This window comes from Argentina silus, assembly GCF_951799395.1.
Source record: "Argentina silus genome assembly, chromosome: 1".
Taxonomy (NCBI): domain Eukaryota; kingdom Metazoa; phylum Chordata; class Actinopteri; order Argentiniformes; family Argentinidae; genus Argentina; species Argentina silus.
This window is the reverse complement of record NC_139655.1, coordinates 25,853,741-25,877,594: the sequence shown is the minus strand read 5'-3', so window position 1 is coordinate 25,877,594 and position 23,854 is coordinate 25,853,741. Positions and strand designations below refer to the sequence as shown.

General features: G+C 41.5%; 1 protein-coding gene across 1 annotated transcript; it reads left to right on the top strand.

Moving 5' to 3' along the window:
• The first annotated feature begins 315 nt into the window (after positions 1-315).
• sec24d (SEC24 homolog D, COPII coat complex component) lies at positions 316-22,561 on the top strand. Its single transcript, XM_083683343.1, has 23 exons — positions 316-378; positions 1,911-2,117; positions 2,459-2,561; positions 2,933-3,069; positions 3,501-3,782; positions 4,222-4,343; positions 4,784-4,895; positions 6,036-6,163; positions 7,966-8,104; positions 9,120-9,235; positions 10,443-10,567; positions 13,205-13,396; positions 14,336-14,429; positions 15,413-15,529; positions 16,288-16,458; positions 17,089-17,185; positions 17,476-17,621; positions 17,820-17,958; positions 18,502-18,620; positions 19,231-19,410; positions 19,550-19,741; positions 19,877-19,966; positions 20,901-22,561. Exons 2-23 carry the CDS (start codon positions 1,967-1,969, stop codon positions 21,039-21,041), a joined length of 3,093 nt encoding a protein of 1,030 aa, XP_083539469.1. The 5' UTR covers positions 316-378; positions 1,911-1,966; the 3' UTR covers positions 21,042-22,561.
• Positions 22,562-23,854: the final 1,293 nt, after the last annotated feature.

The following is a 23,854-nucleotide window of genomic DNA, read 5'->3' as shown; positions in this document are numbered from 1 at the left end:
TTTTATCACCTGATAATAGCCTAATTTACAGAGTGACTGGCAACAGAATGAAGAATCAAATACACCATAGAACCATCATCCGATTGGTGGACTTATTGCGGAAGTGTCAGGCCATAAAGTAGGGCTTCTAGAGAATGCAAAACGAGGCCTTGAACAGTTTTATGACTAGTGTACGGGTTCTTACTACTACGCAATATGCGCACATTTGGCCCTATGCTGACGTGTAGGGTTTCCCACAGGTTCACGCATGCGCAAACTCTACCATGAATTACAGCGTACATAGAGACCGGTGCTGTGTTGGAGTTTGACGTGGCACTCTGCTTTCACTATCAGGAATCCATAGTGAAGAGGACTCAGCTGGTACTCCTTGTTATTCAGGTAAATTGCCTAATTCAGCTTAATGCGTTTGTTTGAGAGAATACCCAATGGGTAGGCTGGTTGTAGTCCTATTGAAATGCATTTTGATTCCTGAATCCTTAGGCTACGCAGTGAAGGGAAACTTTGTATTATACAGTAGTATGTAGCAATTTCCGTACATAAACGATATCTTGTATGTATTAGTAAATGCACTCGGAACGCTCGTTCTTCCCTTGTACTGATAGATATCAGATGAATAACCAATATATTATCTTCATCGTAGTGTCGGTCTGTTTAGTTTAATGTTAGGTTACCTGGGATGGAGATGCTCAGATGTTTAGCCATCATAACGGTCTTTGACGTGGCAATTCTGGGTAGTGGCTGAACGAGTCGTCTTTCACGACCAAGTGTCGGCCGCAACTGTATGTATTGATCTTTCTGCCTCCTGTTGAAAAATATTTTCATTTTAAGCATCCTAACATTTCATAAGCCATGCATTGACTTGGAAAGCGGTTGCTCCTCATGTGACCTTATGAGCAGGTTAAAACAGCTGTGGATGTGCAGAGTCTATCAACTTATCTTACCTTGAAGTAATTTTGACCAAGGACGACTAATAGGCCTACATTAAGGCCTATTCTTTTCTAATCACTGTATCATGATCAATTCTGCATTGTTGAGGAGTTGCACAAGAATGATTTGTCAACACACCAACATCACAGTTTGTAACCTAGAGGCAATGTTCTGATATTGAAAAATATCAAACCTCTAGAAAAATAAAACACCTCTAGCACCACAGTTGTTCACTCCTTTTTAGGTGTATCTTATGCATTTATTATGTATTTCCCAATTTCTAATTAACAGTTTAGTGAAATGATAGAAGGCCTATGATCAATCCATATACCATATGCACCACATTTGAACAAGATGGGGGATAAAAGAGATGGGGGGTAATAAATGGGTAATAACCTAAGGTACTGTTAACTGCCATAGGCCTATACTGAACACATTGTTTAGGCAAATCCATGTTGCAGGGCCTTAATATTTATATACTGTACATAATCTACAAATATAAGTTGAGACACTTGGAGATTATGTTATCAAAGATAGACCTCTCTTATCTTTCAACAGTCCAATGTCAAAGGTTCTTGTTACACGTGAGTGTTGACAACGTCTTTAGGTGAAATGTTGATCGTTAGCTTGCATTGTGGAGCAATACCAGTGTTTATTTCTATATTGGTCGTTATACTTTGTGCACTGAGCTTATACAGTCGGTGTGAGAGAGAAAAAAACTCTACTCCTCTACTGCTGTCCTGTTGGCAGTCTATGAGACAGGTAATGTGTCAGGTGTTTCTAAATTGTGTGGGTTGGGTTGTGAAACTCTTAAGTTAATTACATATGTTTGCCTCGTTACTTAATTAAAATGACTTTCTTTGTGTCTCTCCAAGGTTAGGCTACTTGTAGATGGCTAGCACAATTGGGCTATCACAAGGTGCTTCTGTGTTTGTTGTCTGACAGACAGCAACATAGCTTATTCTGTGCCTCTACCTTTGCAGGTTGTCCAAACCCATCCATTTTGGAATGAGAAGACTTTAAAAGTGAATCCACCAAAATGAGTCAACAGGGTTATGTTGCCACACCTCCATACTCCCAGGCCCAGCCGGGAATGGGGGGCTACCCAGCCGGATTTGGGACCACACCTGCTCAGCCCCTCTATGGACACTATGGGGGCCAGCCACAATCGTTCCCTGCTTCACCAACAGGTAAAGTACCGACTGAGTGCCTTTGGTCTCCCATTCAAAAGCTCTGAACTCCTGTGAGGTCGTCTGTCTGATCTTGTCATTAGGTTTATACTCAATATTTTGAATGTGTGAATGCAGTGGGTATGTGGCTCAATCCCAAATGCATGGGGAATATAGACAGTATCTGAAATTATGAATTAACCAAGACTGTCAAGACCACTCATGTGGAATTGAGGTATATAGTAGTAATTGAGGCACACAAGAGATTGCATGGGGTATGGGCACGTCTCAACATTTTTGAGGTCTGATAACATTGAACTAGTTAACTATCATTTTCATTAAGAGAATATTCTACCTTTTAGGTATAATGAAGTCACCTGTGTCATCCCCCGCTGGCATGCCTCCACCACCCGCTTCCAACCATTATAGCTCAAACACCCAGCAGAATGGTGCTCATGCACAAAGGTAACATAACCTTCACTCAGGAGCATGCATTCAGACTGTGGGCAAAAATTGGTAAAATGTGAGCAAAGTCAGCCATCTTTACCATAATATTTCTAATAGACTCAATGAGAAATAATCCAATGGGAGTTTTGAATACTGCATCTACTGTTTCCATGATATGCAATGCATTTTCAGACAGTTTACTAAAACTCTGGTTGAATCATCAAATCATGTTTTCTTAAAAACATTGTTAAAGACAAGGTACAATACAAATCATGCTGTAGAGTATTGTAAGAAATGTTTTGCCCTGCTCAACACTATTAGTTGCTGAAACAAATTGGGCCCCTGTGTCTTTAAAGATAACATTTGAATACATATTTACCCTCCTTCAGGTACCCTGCCCCTCCAGTTGCTTCTGCCCCTTATGGACAGCCCCCTCTGTCTCCCTACCACAGCATGGTCTCACAGGCCCCACCCCCTGCACAGCAGCTTACCAATCAGATGGGTGCCATGAACCTGGGTGGATACAGTATGTTCACATATCACTGTTTGTAAAACTCCAGACTATTGACAGTAGTGAGGTGTGGCATTCATTTGAAATAAAGTAAACAAGCAAACTAATTCCCAAACAAATTGAAAAGTAATCAGCACTATACCCCAAGTGCAAAACACAACATTTTGCGTCGGTCATTGGAGGGCTAACTACTAGTGATTATTGAATTGTCAACATAAGTATGCTTATACAAGTACTGTTGGTTTTCCTTTTAACCTCATATACAATGTATATCATTGATTAGTCACAGAGTCCACCCATTTGGTGTCTCAGGTCTTAATCAATGTTGATTTAGAGAGAAAGAATGACAGTAAGAAGTTTCAGCCCTCCTGGACCATAATTATATATTCCTGTGCTCTATTTTTTTTTGTTCTCAGTTATGCATTTATTCTCTTTCTTATTTTTAGGTCCAGGGCCCATGCAGAGCCCTCAGCCGCCCCCTAGCTCAATGGCTCAGCAGCCCTACCAGACCCCCCCTCTTCCAGCCATGGGCCACCCACCCCTGCCTCAAGGCCCCCAGTCGCCCCAGATGGCCTCCCCACAGTCGCCCCCCGCTGGCATGCCTATGGGAGGCCCACCTTTGGGAGGCATGGGCAGACCCTTCCCTGGACCACCCCCTACAAGCGGTGGTGGGTTCCAACAGCCTGGGCCTGGACCAGCTGGACCACCAGGGTACCCTCAGCAACAAGGTACACAACAGTCAACAATGCCATCCACACAGTTAGGGCAGTTAAAATAAAGACTTGCTCAGTGTTTTCTATTTTAAAAGGTGCAGATAGTTTTAGCAGGGCAAGTCTGCTAGCATTGAATCTTAAGATTAGCATAGCGATCTACCCTCCTCACTGAAGTATGTATTACTGTAAGTGAAGTGCAGCATCCCTGTAAATACCATAGGGTTATGTTTAAAACCTGAAGGGTTAACCTTAACCCAACAACCAATCGATTTACAGGATTTTTCCAGTTAACAGTTTCCAGTGTAAATTCAACATTGATTCAAGCTGGTCTTGGAGTAGTTGAACCTGTTGCATATAGCTTTGTGTATGTGTTGGTCAGTAGGATTGCTCCAGGTACAGGTCACCAGTGCCTTACACTGTGACATGATGTCTGTGTTCTCTACACCCCCTGCAGGTCAGTTTGGGGGACAGATGGCAGGGCCACAGCCAGGCTTCCCTGGGGCCTTCCCTGGAGGGGCAGCCCATATGGCCGGCCCACCTCAGAAGAAGCTGGACCCTGACTCCATCCCCAGCCCAGTGAGTATAGTGAGCTTATCCTTGTGAGAGCTAATGCTCTTACATACTGACATGCCATTCCACATTTCTAGCTGAAATGAAGTATTTTAAGTTCTCAAAATAAAGCCATTTTAGGCATTTTGGAAATCTTACTGAAATTGCGTTATTTATTGTAGTTTGGGTGAATATGTGACTGAGCGTGTTTTCCTTATTTTGGAGAATGCATACAAATACAAATGGTGAAATGGACATTGTCACACAGTGGTTGATGTTGGGATTAATGTGAGGTAAATAAATGTCAGCATGAGAAAATGAAAGATAACAACCTGTCTGCCTAACACACACAGCAAGCAAAACAGACAGATCGAAACTGATTGAAATCTCTTATCCAATCCAACTGTTTGTTGAGAAAATGACCCACCACAGTGAGCTTTCACTTACCCTGCATCTCTCTTGTTTAGACACAAGTCATTGAAGACGACCAAGCCAAGCGAGGGGGCCAGCTCTACACCACAAATCTCAGGGGCCAAGTGCCTCCCCTCGTCACCACCGACTTCACAGTACAGGACCAAGGTAACATTTACACAATTAACAATTCCAGATTTAATGCAAAACCTTTTCAGTGTCATTCAACAGTATTCTAATACAATTACATTCACAAAATTATTATTATTATAATTTTTTTTAAATGTTTTTTTTAGGGCATTTTTGCTTTATTGGGATAGAGACAGTAGAGATTGACAGGAAGGATGGGAGAGAGAGGAGGGATGACATGCAAGATAGGTCAAGGGTCGGAATCGAACCAGGAACCTTGCGATTACGTGGTAAGGGCATTAGTGTGCTACGCCACTAAGCGCCCCCCACAATCACAAAATTATAAATGTAATTTTAACAGTGACAAACGGAATACGAGGAATTTCCTTTAAAGGGACACTTCACCAATGTTAAACATCATTATCTCCAGCACCATACCAGTGTCTACATATTGCTGTATGTGAAAACAGCAATATTCTACGTTATGTAGTCAAAAAGATAAGAGAAAAAGTCTTAAGTAAATGATGTCATTGTGGTACAAAAATTAATTCAGTGATTTTCAGAAACTACAATTTCACATGTAGAAGAAAATCTGGAAGCATTTTCATGACTACCACTAGCCAACGTGTCCAAAGCAAACATTTTCCATTTGCGCTCCTCACCGTAGCTTTACTGTCATCATGGAGAATTAGAAACTGACCTTACAGTTAGGAATGACTTACCCCTATCAACCATAATGGTGATATCAGCAACATTGCAGATGGACAACAGTTATTTACATGTAATCAAAGAGATTACATGTAAATAGAAGAAGCGATTTTGTGTCCATTTAAACATTTTTAACAAATGACTGGTACATAGACCTTCTTGCATATAATATATTTCATTACAGGTCATTATTGCTTCAGATTTGTGTTCTGTTTTACTTGTTATCAAGCATTAGCCCTTCACATTTTACCAAACTTTTTTTTTTAAAGTAGGCTATGTACAGTTACACCAATTATGTCCATCAATATATTATATTCAATATGTAAGCTTTTTATTATTTATTATTGAATTGCTGATTGTTGCTGACTGATGTTGTTGAGCATGGATATCTTTTACTAGGAAGATAAGTGCCTAATCTATGGCTTAGATACTAAATAAATCATCCCAAAAACTTTCTTATGGTCTCCCTAGGAAATGCCAGTCCCAGGTTCATGCGATGCACCACCTACTCCTTCCCCTGCACCTCCGACCTGGCCAAACAGTGCCAAGTGCCTCTGGCCACTATCATCAAACCCCTCGCCATTGTGCCAAAGAATGAGGTAGGCCATGGTCTGTGGATGTTTGCAGAGATTATGTTTCATATTATAACCAAACTTAGTGTTGTTACAACCTATCAACCAAAATATGCTGTTACTGTAGACATGTTTGAGAGAAAGAAAAAAAAAACATGGTCAGTTTTAGTTATCCTTGGATAGTCAAGAACTCTTACAGTTTCCCTTGAGAATCCAAGTGCTGTAAAAGTGTCCCATAGACTATCTCCATTTGGATCCTGTGTGGTCCAGGAATCTTTCCTTAGATATTCTCTCCCTCGCCTTGTCACAGGCGCCAAAAGGCCTTTTTAGGCAATGTTAGCTTTCTCTCTCTGTCTCACTGAGGGGCTAATTAGCTAATGTCAGATCTGCTGGGGCCGCAGAAGATGAAAGGGGTTTACACAAAGCACTCAACTTGTACACTGGCTTCTCAGGCTAGGGGGATTGTCCAGTACAAGCCCATAGTCCCATAGTAGAATCTAATCTATGCCAATACCCTGTATGCATTCCCTACCACATCCACTAGCATGTTGTGTTAGCATGTTAGCATTGTTTGATTTCTTGGAATGAATGACCTCACTGCATAGGCTTTCATTGCCTAATGAAATGTTCCCTAACCCTTGTATTGCACTACCCTTGCATTGCACTCAGGATTATTATAAACAGTTTTACTGTTCAACTTCAGGTCCCCCTTGGATGCACTGTTCTAATAATAAAGCTACTTGGCTGCAGTGACGTCTGTCTGCATGTGGAGTTTTATGGCCGTGAAGCTCATATGAAACACACAGTACTGGTTAATACACTGTGGTGTAAAAGCCTACCTCCAAGAACGAGGAGAAACTGAGGGGCGTTACTGCTGCTGTTGTGTTATTTCAGATTAAAGTGGTTTCAGGTTGGATTTAGTAGTGATCAAGATTAGATTGAATTGTGATTCATCTTTAAGACACTGTTTGGGTTCTTACGGCGTCATCTTGGGGCTTGGCAGTGTCTATGAAATCTATCATGTAAGCTTAGGCTATGTTTGAGTGTGCACATGTCCGTATATAGCAGGTGTATACTATTGTTTCTTTGCACTATGTACAGTATATGGATGTTCAGTGTACAGAGCTTGTGGAGGTTTTGGGTATGCATGTGTGGCCCAGAGCTATATGACCTGCTTTCTCCATCTGTTTCTTCCATTATCACTCAACAGGAGAAATACTTCATCTATACATAAACAAACCATGAGCTATGCACAAACACTCTGTCACAGACGAATGCACTGTATATCCATGTACCATGCACGTATTTACATGTGGTATGAAATTATTGGTACATGGAGAGGAGTAACACTTATTTTCATGAGAATAGCATGAAAATAAGTGTTTTGGTAAGAGTGATACATACTGTCCACCCACAAAGATTAAACTGAAATAATGTGTGGCGCAAAATGGATCTACATGAGCGAAAAACCTCCCTTGATAGAACACACTTGTTGAACATGCTAAAACTTAAACATTGTGCTAGTGCGTTTTTTTTCACAGCCATGTTTATAAGCATACATACAGTATTTGGTTTCACTGCAAGTTTTGTATTCAAGGCATAATAGAAAAAGAACACCAAGGCTTTGTTTGTCTGCAGAGGTTAGCTCCTGTTAATCACTTCTACAAAAATAACACAGTTTATAAGAAACGGTGTCAAAGTTTAGCTTGAATATAGCATTTTATAGATAAGACTGTAGGCCAGTGTCATAAACTGTAATGGACAAGTCCTGGTGGATTTGAGTAGCAGAATAACTACAATATGTCTCCTATGTTCTGCTTGTGGTCCAGACTCCTCTCTATGTTGTGAACCACGGAGAGACTGGCCCTATCCGCTGTAACCGCTGCAAGGCCTACATGTGTCCCTACATGCAGTTCATCGACGGGGGCCGCCGATACCAGTGTGGCTTCTGCAACTGTGTCAATGAAGGTACACCAGCCTACAATAACAAGAAGGGGTTGGGGTATAATGGGGCCACAATGTCACACAATAGCAATAGCAGGCACAATAGGTGCAGTGCGTGCCAAGGCTACTGTAGCGGCCACCTAGTGATCAAAGCCTGGTGCTTCAATGCACATTAAATACTGCTCTATCTACCTTTGAAGGGCATGTTCTGCTTAAGACTGAAGCCTGAATAAACCAGAGGGTTCAAAATGTCTCAAGGCAATACCAGACAACCTAAAATAGGCATGATAGGCAGTAGGCATGTACTGTACCGGAGGTCACTATCTGTATCTGTTATTCTGTATACATTAAATGAAAAAAGAGAGACCCTCCTAGAAAATTGACAAAAGTAGTAGGCCTAGGACTGACTAGTTTGAGCGCTATTCAAATAAATTAGATGGTGTAGTTACAGCGATCTATACCTGCCACCCACCAAGTTTGTTAGCCATCTAAAGCACTTAGATGATAAGAATACCCCAGCCTTGCTCTTAACCACACTCCTAGCCCAGTTTGGTCTTATAAAGACCAGGGGGTAGAGGAGGCTAAAAGACCAAGTTTTAAGCCCCCAGTAGGCCCTGAGTCAGCACCGTTGAAGCCCAGGAGTGAATGTGGAAAAGGCTAATGTCACCATTATGCTACTTGGCCAGCAAGATGAAGAGAGAAAAGATATTTCTGACCAACATTTTTTTGTCAGAGATCTGTATGACAGCAAGGTTATGTAATGTATGCATTTGTTGACAATTTGCTGTAATTTGTAACTCTTGGTAACTCACATTATCATTTGTTTAAGATTTGAATTATAGTCTTGGGTAGTTTTCTATATTTCGGACATAATGTCTGACCAGATATTTGAAGTAGTTTTAAATACCAGTTTTACAATCCCTGTTAGGGAAGTAAGACCAAAAAGGGGTCATTGCTAAGCAGTAACAATATTTTGGTGATGTCATATTTTGTCACCACTGCTTAAAAAAAGTATTTTTATTCTCTTCTTCTCTCCCAGTGCCAGTTTTTTATTTCCAACACCTGGACCACATGGGCCGAAGGGTGGACTTCTACGAGAGGCCGGAGCTGTCACTGGGGTCCTACGAGTTCTCCGCCACTCTGGATTATTGCAAGGTAAGAGACCAACACTGTGCATGGTTCAGCAGGCTATGAAGTATGAATCCACAAACTGTTTGCAGATTATGAAGCCTATACTGCACATAATGTTGCCCTGTTAAGGGAAACTGAGCAGAGAGATTAAGTTGATAGAACAATTGGTTTGAGTGGCTTTTGTATGGACAAGAAATAAAAATCAATAATTCCCAATGGAATATCCTGTGCATTGACAGAGGCATACTAAGTATAATGAGCATGTGTAATGAGCTGATAGCACTAACAAATCTTTAAATGTGTAGACGGAGTCATCCTAAAGACTTTATATGGACAGAGATTGAAAGTGATTAGTATACATAACTGTCCCAGTGGTTCTCTTGAGGGGGTCTCAGTTTGTCTTACTAGACTAGGAAGCTGTGGGGGGTTCACCTCTTGGCAGACACCCTGCATTTTATTCAGTGCCAGATGATTAGATCGTAGCACAGAGCACAAGCAAGAACGTGTTCTAATGCAGCTCTATTGAGACCACCAGAATAAAGCCAAAGAGCTCAATCTGTTTTCTGTTCTGTTCAGCTTCATGTGGGATGGATGTTTTTGAGTGTAAAAGTGAGCAGCAGTGATGCCATGTTTCACTACTTAAGCCGATGTGTGACTTCAGTCTGTTTATTAATATTTGGAAATCCGGTCCCCAGCCAGCTTTAAACAAAAGCCTCAGAGGCGAGTCCTGTCACAGACTGTAACCGTGGAAACAAAACATCGGCCCACCGTCTCCCCATCCCACTGCCCTCCATGTGTTTGGAATGTGTGGATGTCACTACTAGTCTCCCCTAACTGCTCCAAGATCCAAGCAAGCTGCAGCCTAGAAAACTGAAAACACTGCTTAAGAGGGCAAAACATGAGTACAAGCGGTGAATTGGGTTGGCAAAAAAGTGGAGCTCATTGACCAATGTAGTTATAATGGGAATGGGATTTCAAAGATCAGGGGATAAGTGGCTTCAAACAGGAAGTCTTGAATTCTCAGGTTTGTGTATAGTATTATGTGTCTGACCTTTGGCCAACGTATGCTGTTTTATGAAACACAGTTTACAGTTGTGTATGTCTCAGTTTAAAAAAAAAAACGATCTGTCCAAAAAAGTATATTTTTACCTCAGATAAGTAGAAATAAGGTGAAGAGGGTTAGGGTTTCAAGCATTCACTTATGTACCCCTCCCCCCTCTCCCCCTCTTAGAACAACAAGCCTGCTAGCCCCCCGGCATATATCTTTATGATCGACGTGTCCTACACCAACGTCAAGAGTGGACTCGTCAAACTGGTGTGTGATGAGCTGAAGACCCTGCTGGACAGACTGCCCAGGTATATATACACACACACACACACACACACACACACACACACACACACACACGCATCATATCATATCACACACCATACCATACCATATCAGTTCTGTCAACCCTGGAGACCCACAGTACAGTACTCTCTACATACTGGATGTAGGTGGGTGGTTTGGCTTTCGGTGGGTTGCAGGCCTGCAGATAACAGTATACACCTACTCTTCTGTCAGCACGTTTCCAGGTAGGGCATATCTGTGCCTTAGCTGCACTATGCTGCAATCGCCCCAGCATGTAACAGAATACTACTGAAAAGCTGTGATACCTTGCCAAATATGGAGGTCCCACAATTCCAAGGCAAATAGAAAAACCATTAAGCCAAGTATTCATGTATCTCGTCGGTTGAACATTCTTGCCTGAAGGTTGGTGGAGGTGGGTGGGTGGGTGGAAGGGAGGCGGGATGAAAGCATAAAATGTTATGGTGCAGACTCCAACCCTGAATCAAGTCCAAATACAAGAAGTCTGTGGCACAGATGGCTCTGATTTTCCTGTTTTATGCTGGGTGCTGTCGTGAGGCAAACTTTTGATTTACCATAGAGGAGAGGATGATATATTTCACCTGGACTCTCCTAAAATAACTTCTTTGGAAACTTTTTTTCTTTTGCTCTCCTAGCCTGCAGCGATATGTCCATATTTGTCTGAAGCAGTTAGGTAGAGCACTCCAAATAAGCTTCCCTGTATTATATCTGACTTCTTCCTTGTTTTCCACTGTAAGGGTCTTTGCTTTCAGGTGGAGTAAAACTAGTGGAAAATATGTTTGACACCTACAGTATCATTTTGATATGGCTCGGCCATTCTGATTAAATCTTTCAATATCTCCCTGTAGCCTGCTTGTGTGTGTGTGTGTGTGTGTGTGTGTGTGTGTGTGTGTGTGTGTGTGTGTGTGTGTGTGTGTGTGTGTGTGTGTGTGTGTGTGTGTGTGTCGGTGAGGAGTGAGGGGTCTAGGCTTGGAAAAAGTGAAAACCGGTGTTTAAAGGGATAGTTCACTATTTTAAAATGTATAGTCAGATGCTTCCTCACCTTGAAAGTAGTCTATGGGCAAGGATAAACATATGACACCGCTAACAAAAACTTTAGCCACCACAAACAAAAAACAATGGCAGTGATTTAGTAACAAAAACAAGTGAACTATCGCTTTAGTGAACTAAATGCAGTGCTATTTTTCTTCTACTGCCAACACAATATTTCATCACTGCTTCTCAGTATGAAAACAAAAAATAACCTACATTGCCAAGCTGGTATTCATATCAGTACTTATGAATGATGTTGATATGTAAGTCAGTTCTCATCATTGACCGATCGCAGAGTCTGATTTACACTTTATAGAGGAAAAGATGCAAGAGAGAGAGAGAGAGAGAGAGCAGTTGCCAGTGTTAGTTGGGAATGCTTTTACATGTTGTTATGATGGTAAGGGTTTTAGATATAGGGCCTAGTTCAACACCACAGGCCAATTCCAAGTGCTCTGGTAAATGTTGTTGACACAGTTGTCTTTATCGACTGCTACTGCAGATACTGTACTTTCTCTCTAGCCTCATAAAACCAATCCACTTAAGTTGGACTACTTTGTTTCTCTCCAGTCCATGAAATGTGTATGGTTTTATATGCGAGTGAAAGTGTGTGTGTGCGCGTGCGTGCGTGCATGCATGTTTGTGTTTGAGAGAGTCACATGATAGCAGAGATAGCAGTCCACTTAATTGAAAGCATATGAGGCTGCTTGTTTCCTTCACCTAGCAGCACTATGCACTAAAAAGACTAAGCCTGTTTAATGTACCCTCCCATTCTCTATAGCCCCTTCGTCCCTCTCCTTTCAACCACCAATAAACTATCCCATATTCTATTATTCTACTCTTCTGTGGATGTTTGTGTTACTCTGTCAGGCATGCTTGGGTAATGGTCCTTTTAATTGGCCAACTGGTGGCTTGATGAGTTGCCCATCCCGGAATTGGACCATCTCCTCCTTTCTGTTTTACTTTTGCCCTAAAAACTGCCATTGTGCCCTGAGGAATTTTTTTAGCGCATTGATTGCTTACACTAGACTTCAGAGTGATTTATGTATGCTGGAAGTTGTTTTGGTAGTGCAAATATACAAAAAGCTTTAAGGTAGTGACTCTGGAGGTACATTAGAGTGTTGTTATAAACTCTCTCATTCAGAGCATATGAGCGGAGTTGAGAGGTAGGAAATGCCGCTCCTCGCTCACAAGGCTGTGCTTTCACTCCGCTCCCTCACTCCACATCCTCTCCCCCACTCCACTCCAAAACCGCTCACAGCTCACATGTCATTAACACACGTTTCCATGCAGGATTTCTTGCAATATCTGCACACTATTTTGGTTGGATCATGCCCTGAAGCTCCAATGTTTTAAATACCCGCTCCACTCTCCAGTCAAATTACATCCTCTCACATGCTCTGCTCTAGTTCAATGTGACCATCTTGTGGCAACAGAACCAAAACATATAATAACAGATTAACAGGCGGATTACGGGCTATTTCATACAGTACATCAACTTTGACCCCACTGATCCAAATGCTGTACAGTATCTCTGTTACATGTACTGTATGTGCAGCCACTCAACCCACCTCTCCTCTTCCTCCCCCCAGAGAGGATGGTACAGAGAGCTCCACAGTGAAGGTGGGCTTCGTCACGTACAACAAGATCCTGCACTTTTACAATGTGAACAGCGCCCTGGCCCAGCCTCAGATGATGGTGGTGTCCGACACGGCTGAGATGTTCGTGCCCCTGCTCGACGGCTTCCTTGTCAACTTCCAGGAGTCACGTGCTGTCATCAACAAGTAGGGAGCACTTTTAAAGTTCATTTTAGTTGATTACTTACTCAACACAACATTAATCCCGACAGTGTTTTTCATCACTAACATCAAGGTAATGCTGAAATATGAAATGTCTAGAGAATGGTTAGAAGGTTAAGTGGTGCTTCTGTGAGATTTTCCATTTAAAAAGACCATTGTTTATTAATATACTGTATGACGTGATCTTATCTAGATGATTTTGCATGAAATAGCATTAAAATCATTAATTTCCATTGGCCATTTGGGTTGTGTCTATGCACTCTCGCAGTACATGGCAGAAGTCCATGTCAAACATCGCCTCTGACTCCCATTGCAACTGGTTTGTTTTTCTTATGAACTCAGTCTAATTTTTCTTAACTTGTACAATACAATTAAACAAATGTCTGTTGAGTCCTTGGCCTCACTCCAAATATGACTTGCAAAGAATGTAATTACTGTTAGAAAGGGCTTTGAGTTATTTGTCAAATGATCCACCCCTAAAGATACGTTAAGGATACTACTACTGTACCTTTGTTTCTAGTATCAAACTGTGTCTCAATAGTCAGAAAAACTAAAACTATCATTTTTCCTGATCTAATTTCCTTTGTGATGATCAACAGTAAAGAGAATTGGATACGCTTATTATATCAAGTCCTTTGTGGTCCTCTGTGGCTCAGTTGGTAGAGCATGGCGCTAACAACGCTTAGGTTGTGGGTTTGATTGTGCTGGGACCATATATACTGAAATGTATGCACTCACTGCAATGTAAGTCGCTTTGGATAAAAGTGTCAGCTAAATGGCATATATTACTTTAAGATTATTAGTCATAAATGAAATGAGGCAAGGAAAGAAAGCTATCCAGACAATTGGGACACAATCCAGAGTTAGGAATAATGTCCCACATCTGAATGACTGTGACACTGTCCCTCTCTTGACCTCCCTCAGTCTACTGGAGCAGATCCCTGACATGTTTGCGGACACCAACGAGAGTGAGACGGTCTTTGCCCCTGTTATCCAGGCTGGTGTCGAGGCACTCAAGGTGAGAGGCTAGATGGCAACTGTCGTCTCCCACTCAGACACAAATGGGAAGGGGAGAATAGGGACCCTATAGAAAACTGGCCCAGGCTTATTAGACTAAGGTCTCGAACATCAACTACTACACTAACATGCTGACACCAGAACTATTTGGCATAAGGACACTAACTTCATCCTGCCAGTACAGACTCTTATCAATATTCCCTAAACACTTATGTTCTGATACCAATACAATGCTTGATGAACACATAAATACTAGTCTATTATCAACAGAGCTTAAAACCTAAGGGAGAAGTAGAATAGCCCAAACAAATAATAGTCTGTGAGGCCAACAGATCTTTTTCCGTTACAGCCCCCTACCCCAACCGACCCCAAAAAAGGGATTGTTTTCTTGTATGGACACAGTCCGTTATACTGTGTGTCCTGACTTGGCATTGTCTAATAAACACTTGACACACTCCGTCAAACGAGTGTGAGTGGCTCAGCATATTTCTTCTCTTTCTAATGAAAGTGTTTACTTAAACAGCTCCAAATGAATCTTTCCCAAGGATGTGCCGTTAATCTATTTTGGGGAATGCTTTGCAGAGTTCACAGGTCGCTCTGAAATAGGGAGATCTGGCATTGAAAAACCATGGGTATTGAAGCAGAACTGCCAATTTACCTTTGCCCTCTGTTGACCCCAAGAAATCCCCTCAGAATCACTCTTCTGAAAATGAATACATTGCTCCTAGAAACAACCCCTAGCACCCTAGCACTTTTGAAAGTCTTTAAAGAATTAAGTATTAAGCAAAAGGGCAAAACTTCCATCTAGCCTATCAGCAGGCAAGATGAGACACTACCATCTTGTTTATAAATGATATCCTCTCAGATCTACACGTTGTTTCTGGAAAGGGCCATTCTATTACTTCCACACCAATCAATGCTCTTTGCCCAGTAAAATTCTTTTACCTTTTTTGTGTCTCTCTCTTCTCTCTCTTTCCTCTCCAGGCAGCAGAATGCAGCGGCAAGCTCTTCATTTTCCACTCCTCCATCCCCACTGCAGAGGCTCCTGGGAAACTGAAGAACAGGGATGACAAGAAGTTAGTCAACACAGAGAAAGAGAAGGTGAATAATTGTTTGCAGATAATGTCAGGCGTACACTACACAACTTTCAAACTCGTAATCGCTGGGTCCCTCACATTAAATGACCGTCTTACCGTAGTCTGTACTTTTTTGTCCTGCCAACATTGTGATGCTCAAACTAAACGATGTGACACAGACGGGGGGCTCACACACTACAAGATTCTTCACTTGATTGTGAGAATTCTCGATACCATACTGTCACAGAAAAAATAATAATGATGTGATTGTGTTTGAGACAGTGCCTCACAAGCTGTCATTGGCTATTGCCGATCACCATTCCCACAGCTTGTTGTTGCATATCTCACACTACAAGAGCATTACCGATTTTGTGCTGATAAAACCAAACATTGAAAATATTGGGACGTCTGGGACAACTCAAAGACGGGATCGGTAATGACATGGGGATTTTGTCTGAGATCTCAAAAACTTGTTTGGGAGAGCTACATCGTGTAGTGTACGCCCGGCATTACACAAACACTCATGCACACACACACATACACACACACACACACACACACACACACACACACACACACACACACACACACACACACACACACACACACATCACTTTCCTTGTGATTCCTCGCCAATTTCTTAGAATTATCTCTGGATTTTGAAACTATAGACTCGAGCTGAAGATCCAATTTGAGCTGGATGGATAAGCAGATCTGATGATGTGTTCTATTTCATTGTCTGACATATGCGTTGTACTATTTCTGTACCCCTGTTGTGCCCAGACTCTGTTCCAGCCCCAGAAAGGTGTGTATGAGCAGCTGTCTAAGGACTGTGTGTCCCAGGGCTGCAGTGTGGACCTCTTCATCTTCCCCAGCCAGTACCTGGACGTGGCCACCATGGCAGATGTGCCCTCACACACTGGAGGCTCTGTCTACAAGTACAGCAACTTCCAGGTACCCTACACAACAGTGGGCAGATGGCACAGTAGGGTAGCATAACATGGTATTCCAAAACCCAGATACATAATATATTAGCTACAAATAGAATGATAAATGCACACCAGAGGCTCATTGTACAAATAACAGCAACTTCTAGCTACATACTGGGAAGAGAGCACAGACAGATATAGCACTGTCCCTTAGGACAGGACAACAAGAATAGGAAAATATTACACCACATGGTAAGACAACACAGCACAGACATACCACACAATGAACAGCATAACAAGAACATCAACATAGTCACAGGAGTACATACAACACTATACATACATACACTATACAAAACTGTGATTTTTACTGTAGGAACAGCAGTTTCCGCACATTATTCTAAAGTCCAACACACGCATGAAACTGAAGAAAAAGAAAAAGAAAAGAAAAGACGTCCTAAGATAATTGACTTTTGAGTTCATCAATCTTACTGGAATTGAATAATCAGATTTAATTACTTACATGAATGTAAACACATTAAAGCTTAAATCTCATTCACAGTCCTGGCCCTGATCCCAACACTGCATGGATGGAGTGTAGTTGGGATGACACTGCCATCTGGTGGTTGACTTTGGTTTCTCCTCTGTGTATCAGGTGGAAGCAGACGGAGAGCATTTCCTGTGTGACCTGAGAAAAGATGTGGAGAAGTCCATCGGGTTTGATGCCATCATGCGTGTCCGTACCAGCACAGGTAATATTATGACATATTATGAGGTTAAGGAATGCCTGCAGCATACTGTAGGAGAGAAATAAGTCATTGTTTCTGAGGAGAGGTACATTTTACTCTTGGTAGCCTATTTGTTGTAAAGGAAATACAATCACAGTTGTATAGTGAGGACTAGTATATGCTGTTAAATCCACATCAGAAAAGATCCATTGCAGAGTGCATGTCTTCAATAATATAAAATAACATTATAGTTGATACAGTTTATTCAAGTGATTCCCAGAATCTAAGCTGTGAATTTTCTGTGTTCCTGGCAGGCTTTAGAGCCACAGACTTCTTTGGTGCCATCCACATGAACAATACCACAGACGTAGAGATGGCGGCCGTGGACTGCGACAAAGCCTTAACAGTGGAGTTGAAACACGACGACACGCTGAGTGAAGAGACAGGCGCCCTCATGCAGGTGTGGACCTCTGACACACACCACACAAAAATGAAGCGTGTATATTTTCTTGTTTAAATCAAGTAATTGTCTGACTGTTTTGATTCTATCATGGCTTAACAGACACATACTTTCCAGAAAACCTCTGATATCATTCATGTCCAGCTCCTATATATTGGCCCATTAGTAATTACTGCATCTGTATACTCCATCTCCCAGTGTGCTTTGTTGTACACGACTGTGGGTGGGCAGAGGCGCCTGCGGATCCACAACCTTAGTCTGAACTGCAGCTCCCAGCTCTCTGAGCTCTACAAGAGCTGCGAGACAGACGCCCTCATCAACTTCTTTGCCAAATCAGGTGACTACAACTATCAAAGAGAAGAATGTTGCAAACTGTCTAAGCTTAGGTATAAAGTATAGAAGACCCAGGTACAAAGGAATTACAAAAGATTAACATCCCAAATATGGGCAAAACATCTTTCCTCTGATTACAATTGTAAAAAATAATATATGCAGCTGGTATTATATGACAAGTACTTCCAAATATGGATGTGAAATACAGATTTTGTAAGATGACCTTATGGCTTTTGCATACCTGACTGATGCATAATTCTAACTTTATTGAATACACCCCATGCATCACTTGATAACCTAGACACCTGATACCCGGTATATGTAAATCAATTTGTAAGGAGGCTGAGACTGTAGTAACTCTTTTAAAACCAGCACCATATGGTTCACATAAAGTATTAGGGATAGCAATCCCCTTCTATAATCTAAAAGCACTTGTAACAGTTTCAGTATGGGAACACTTTTACTGACCTGTAGCTGACCCTTTCTTTCCCTCTTCTAATATCCCTCCCTCCCCCTCTTCCAATATCCCTCCCCCTCTCTCCCTCAGCGTACCGTGCCATGCTGAACCAGCCTCTGAAGACGGTGAGGGAGATCCTGGTCAACCAGACAGCACACATGTTAGCCTGTTACAGGAAGAATTGTGCTAGTCCCTCTGCTGCCAGCCAGGTCAGTACTGTACAACATGAAACAGCGGCATAATGACCCAGCTTTCACTGCCATGTCTATTAGGGTTGGGCCAATATTAGATATGATGGAATATCATGATACATGGAGCATATTGTGATATTTGGAGTGTATCATGATACTTTTAGCTTAAAGAAAAGAGTCTGTAAAAGTGCTTAAAACTCCAGATATGTGCATAATTACAAGTGCAGTGCCAAACGATGAAAATGTGTCTCTTTGTTTCACCAGATTATTTTGTTTTTACCAGCAGTACTCTATGCGCTGCAGTTCAGTCATTTTTGCTCATGCTGGAATGTCTTCACCATACTTCCTCAATGAACGATATTATTGGATATTGTGATACTGTATTTTCTAAAGTAATATTGTGAATCTGAATTTGGATATCACCCAACTCTACTGTCTATCATGTAATGTGTGAATCTTCTAATAGAAGTTCAACATTGTGAGAGGTATTTCGTGCAGCCATTACATCGTGTGTGTGTGTGTATGTGTACATGTGGTCCCTGATGACCACCTGTGTGTGTCAATATATCAATAACAACCTGGAGGAATACATGCTCAAACCTCCTTGTGTGTGTGTGTGTTTGAGTAGCTGATCCTGCCCGACGCCATGAAGGTGTTCCCGGTCTACATGAACAGCCTGATGAAGACTGCGGCCTTGGTGGGCAGTGCAGAGCTTTCCACAGATGACAGAGCTCACCAGAGACTCACAGTAATGGCCATGGGGGTGGAGGACACCCAGCTTCTGCTCTACCCCCGCCTCATCCCACTGGTGAGAACACACACACACACACACATACACACACACACACACACACACACACACACACACACCGATCTTGTGACTCAACACACACTTTGTAGTCCAATCACCCACTTCACGCCCTTCTCCTCCTCCCTTGTCTCTCCAGCACACCATGGATGTAGGCAGTGAGGCGGTGCCTGCTCCTTTGCGCTGCTCTGAGGAGCGCTTGGCGGATGCGGGGATGTTCCTGTTGGAGAACGGTCGCTCCCTCTTCCTCTGGCTGGGCCAGGCATGCCCACCTGATTTGGTCCAGAGCGTCTTCAATGTGCCATCTACGGCCCACCTGCCCACTGACCTGGTGAGATGATGTTTTGTGTTCATGGTTTTAGTACCCTTTGAAATGTTTGAAAAAGTAGAGCTTATAAAATGCTGATTTGTTTATTCTTTAAAGGTTACATATTGTATGTAATTCTATGTTCATTTTGTTTCACAGAGTTCACTACCAGAGCTGGATAACCCCCACTCTAAGAAGCTACGTTCCATCATCAGCTCCTTGGTTGAACAGAGGCCCAGCTCTATGAAGGTACTAGTTGCTTCTGCTCTTCCGAACACATTGTTACACTCCAGTACTACATTACTTTATGGGTCTATACATAAATGTCCACTGAATTTGTCACTGCATTTGAAAGGTAACCATATCAGTTTGTCCTATTGGGGAACCAATTTGTCTCCAATGTAATTGACCACAAGAGGGCATCAAATTTACACCTGTGTTAAACAGTGGGCCTCATGCAGCAACATTCTCTTAAATGTCTCTTATATTTTCTCTTAATTTTCTGTTAAGAGAAGAAATAATAGAACTTATAGAATAGAATAGAATAATAGAACAACTTCAGATGCACCAAACATTCTTAACCATCCAAATCTGCTCTTACCCAGGTGTGCTGAATGATGAATCCCACCTGATCATATATTGGAGGCGCGTGACCGATTGTTTGTTATTAGCATAGGTAACGCCCCCTAAACACTATATAAGGGCAGGTGGGGAGGCACGGGATTTGACCGGCGTGTGTTTTGGCTAAATTGAGGCTCCAGAGTATTGCACAAATCTAAAAGCAGTGCTCTTGGCAATCTGAAATGCCTCAGCAGCCATTCTTCCGTCTCATCAAATAGATCTGTGCAATCTCTAAAAACGCGTTCTCTGGATAAGACCTGGATTACCAAAGCATCTAAGAGCAGTACTAACAAAATAAGAACAAATCGTGGATATGAACAAAAATAAGAGGACATTTGTTTGTATATCGCTTCCTGTATGAGGCCCAATGTTACATAAATTACACAGCGAATACAGAGAATTGTAAACAATAGCGGTCAAACTATACTATCCCTGCTTTGGATAATTCTCAAAGAGTGGAATGAGTAACTTTGACAGATTTCCTTCTTTGGTGCAGGTTCTTTAACAGTAGACACCTTGATGTTATGGCAAACTGCCCTACCCCATTGTTGTTTCTCCACAGCTCCTGATTGTCAAGCACAAGGACCGTTCTGAGATGCTGTTCCGCCAGCACCTGGTAGAGGACAAGGGTCTCCATGGGGGGGCCTCCTACATGGAGTTCCTCTGCTACTGCCACCGTGAGATCAGGCAGCTGCTCACATAACACCCCCCACTGTTTCCATCACCTCACTGGGGTGGTGGAACACCCAGAGGACCACGCACACCTCTCACAGACTCCAAAGCTGCCTTTCACACACCCCTTTACCCCCCTATTACACACACACACACACACACACACACACACACACACACACACACACACACACACACACACACACACACACACACACACACACACACACACGATTCTGTGGCTGTATTTCAATGGTCTGAAGTGCCTTATTCTCCCAAGTCTCCTTCCCTTTATCTGCACAATTTTGTCAACACTGGATAAGTGATACGGTAGATACATGTTTTGGGATTCCAAACATTTCAGATCTTGAAGAGAAGACAAGGAAATGAAGCCACTTCAGATTATTGAGATGCACTCTCTTCTCTGTCAACATATCAAGATCGATTCTATATTGTACATTGTACTCACTTATGTATGACTTGGATATGTACATCAACAAATACCTGAATAGCTTTTTATGTAAATGGTTAACAACGATACAAATTAGGTGAGGATTTGAAAACTTTCCACCACACCCGCAGCAGTAGATGGTCATTCCATTCATTTGAAGAGTCACTAATGAGTTAACCACATTAAGTGTTTTGGCCAAAATACTGTATGCCTGTCTAGAGCATCTGTGAGAAAATGTGTAGGCCTTCATTCCCTAAAGACTAGCATGTTTGTAACAAACTAATTTCTCATTATGAGGGAAGATATTTGACCACACATGTCACAGCATCAAATGATAATTATTTAGCCGCAACAAGGGTTTGAATAAAATGCATCTGGTTGCCATGACTGACAGTTGGTGCTGTGGCTATTAAATTAATGGCTTAGTCCACCATGGTTATTTTCCATTCCCCTTCAAGGGTGGAGAGGGTTTTGTGATTTTGTGGAGAGAAATTGTTGTTTAAGAGAAAGCCAAATTCAGTGACAAATCACTGACAGAATGGGGTAAAAAAAACAATCTATTAGCAACATTTATCTGTAAAGATGAGATAATACATTCCATGTACTCTTACAGTAATTAATTCCAGTTGTATTATCATCTGCTTTATTTTTTATTGTTTATTTGTTATTGCTTTTGTCTCATTTACTTATACATTATCATGCATTTCATAAGTCAAGTATTGTATCATGTACTCTACGTGTGCCCGCCAAAACCAATGGTTGTGTGTTTGTATGAGTTAGGGAGTTTTTAGGGGAAACTTTTAAGTTTCTGTGCCAGTTTACCGTCTGCCTTACAAAAGTTGTCTTTATGGTTGTAGCTAGAGACCATTATTCTATTAAAGTGCAAGATATCTAATTGGTCTGCATGCGAACATTTCTCAGGTAATTTGTGTACCTAACAATTGTGGCGCCGAGGTGGAGTAAGTGTAAGTGTAACTGGAAAGATCTGTATGCATTGAATGGATGTGTTTGAGTGGGGTGTCTTGAAATGGCGTGCCATTTGCATTTTGATCTAAAGCCTATGAATATTTTGTTTCCGATTAAATTCCTGACTATTTCAAGCTTTTGAGAAGTTCTATATTTGTTCTTGCTTCTTTTTTTCTATCGTTGTTTAATGTGCTGTCAATTAATTCAATGGCATGTTGCCAACTTACATTGAGTCCTTTGGCATATTTTGTAGAACAAATTACATTTCTCTGCACAACAATTAAACATGCATACAAAACATCTGAACACAAGGACTGTGAACATTCTGAGCTGTTTATTGTATCTCTGTTATAAAATGCACTCATTGAATTACACAAAGACATGACTGTACATCTTAAATGCCCAGTGAGCTAACTACACTTTTACTCCTCTGTGGATCCTTGCAAACCTAACCCCTATACTGTAGCTCTTCCACCTCACAAACCAAACCTACAGTATTTATGATAGCAATGTCCAAGATTGACACACAGATATGCTGCCATTCATCTTCTCAATGGTACACTACCTACTCGACTGTAACCAGTGTTCATATGGTATCTATGGCAAGACTTGAAGTGGGCATGATTGCAGATGGTAAGATCATTGGGGATTGATAAAGAAATAATTATCTTTATCAAGATAAATGAATGGTTCTTCAAAAACATGAACCATTTAAATACATGTACACCATTCAAGTTCTCAATTACCTATACAGTATATTGTTTGCATAATGGCTTAATGTTAACAACTCAAAATGTTTACTCATTCAAGAATGTAATTGTAGCAAATAAGTAACTATATATGCAGTTCCCACATTTTTCAACTATCTTAGATTTTTTCTGGTCTGCTAGGAAGCCTTATGAAAGGTCACTGTGTCATATACACCTCTTAAACTATGCTATTTGTATGTGATTAGACTCACCTGACTAGACTACTAGTATACACTGAGAGGTATTAGTTCCACTAGATGGAACCCTTGACGCTTCATGCCATTAATCCAAGACAAGTGTTTGCTCTGCACATATGCTCAAATATGTTATTCTTATTATATAGTACAGACGTAAGAAAATAAATAATGATTTATGTCCTATGCATATGTCAGTCACAGTGCTAACGTTAAAGGTGTCATTTGATAGGTGGAAGCAGAAACACACAGAACAAAAACCTATTAGCAAAACAAGAAGGTAAGTAACAATTGATACATTTTAGCAGGCTTTGTTCAATAAATTCCAATTTGCAAGCTCAGATTTTGAGTGCAATAGAATTAGATCACATTGACATTACCCTCATGCACTTCATGCTACTGTATAATGATCCATTCAAAACAGATTGACAGATGGACAGAATCAGCTTTTTATGTAGCTTCCTTATCGTCAGGGAACTTGTTG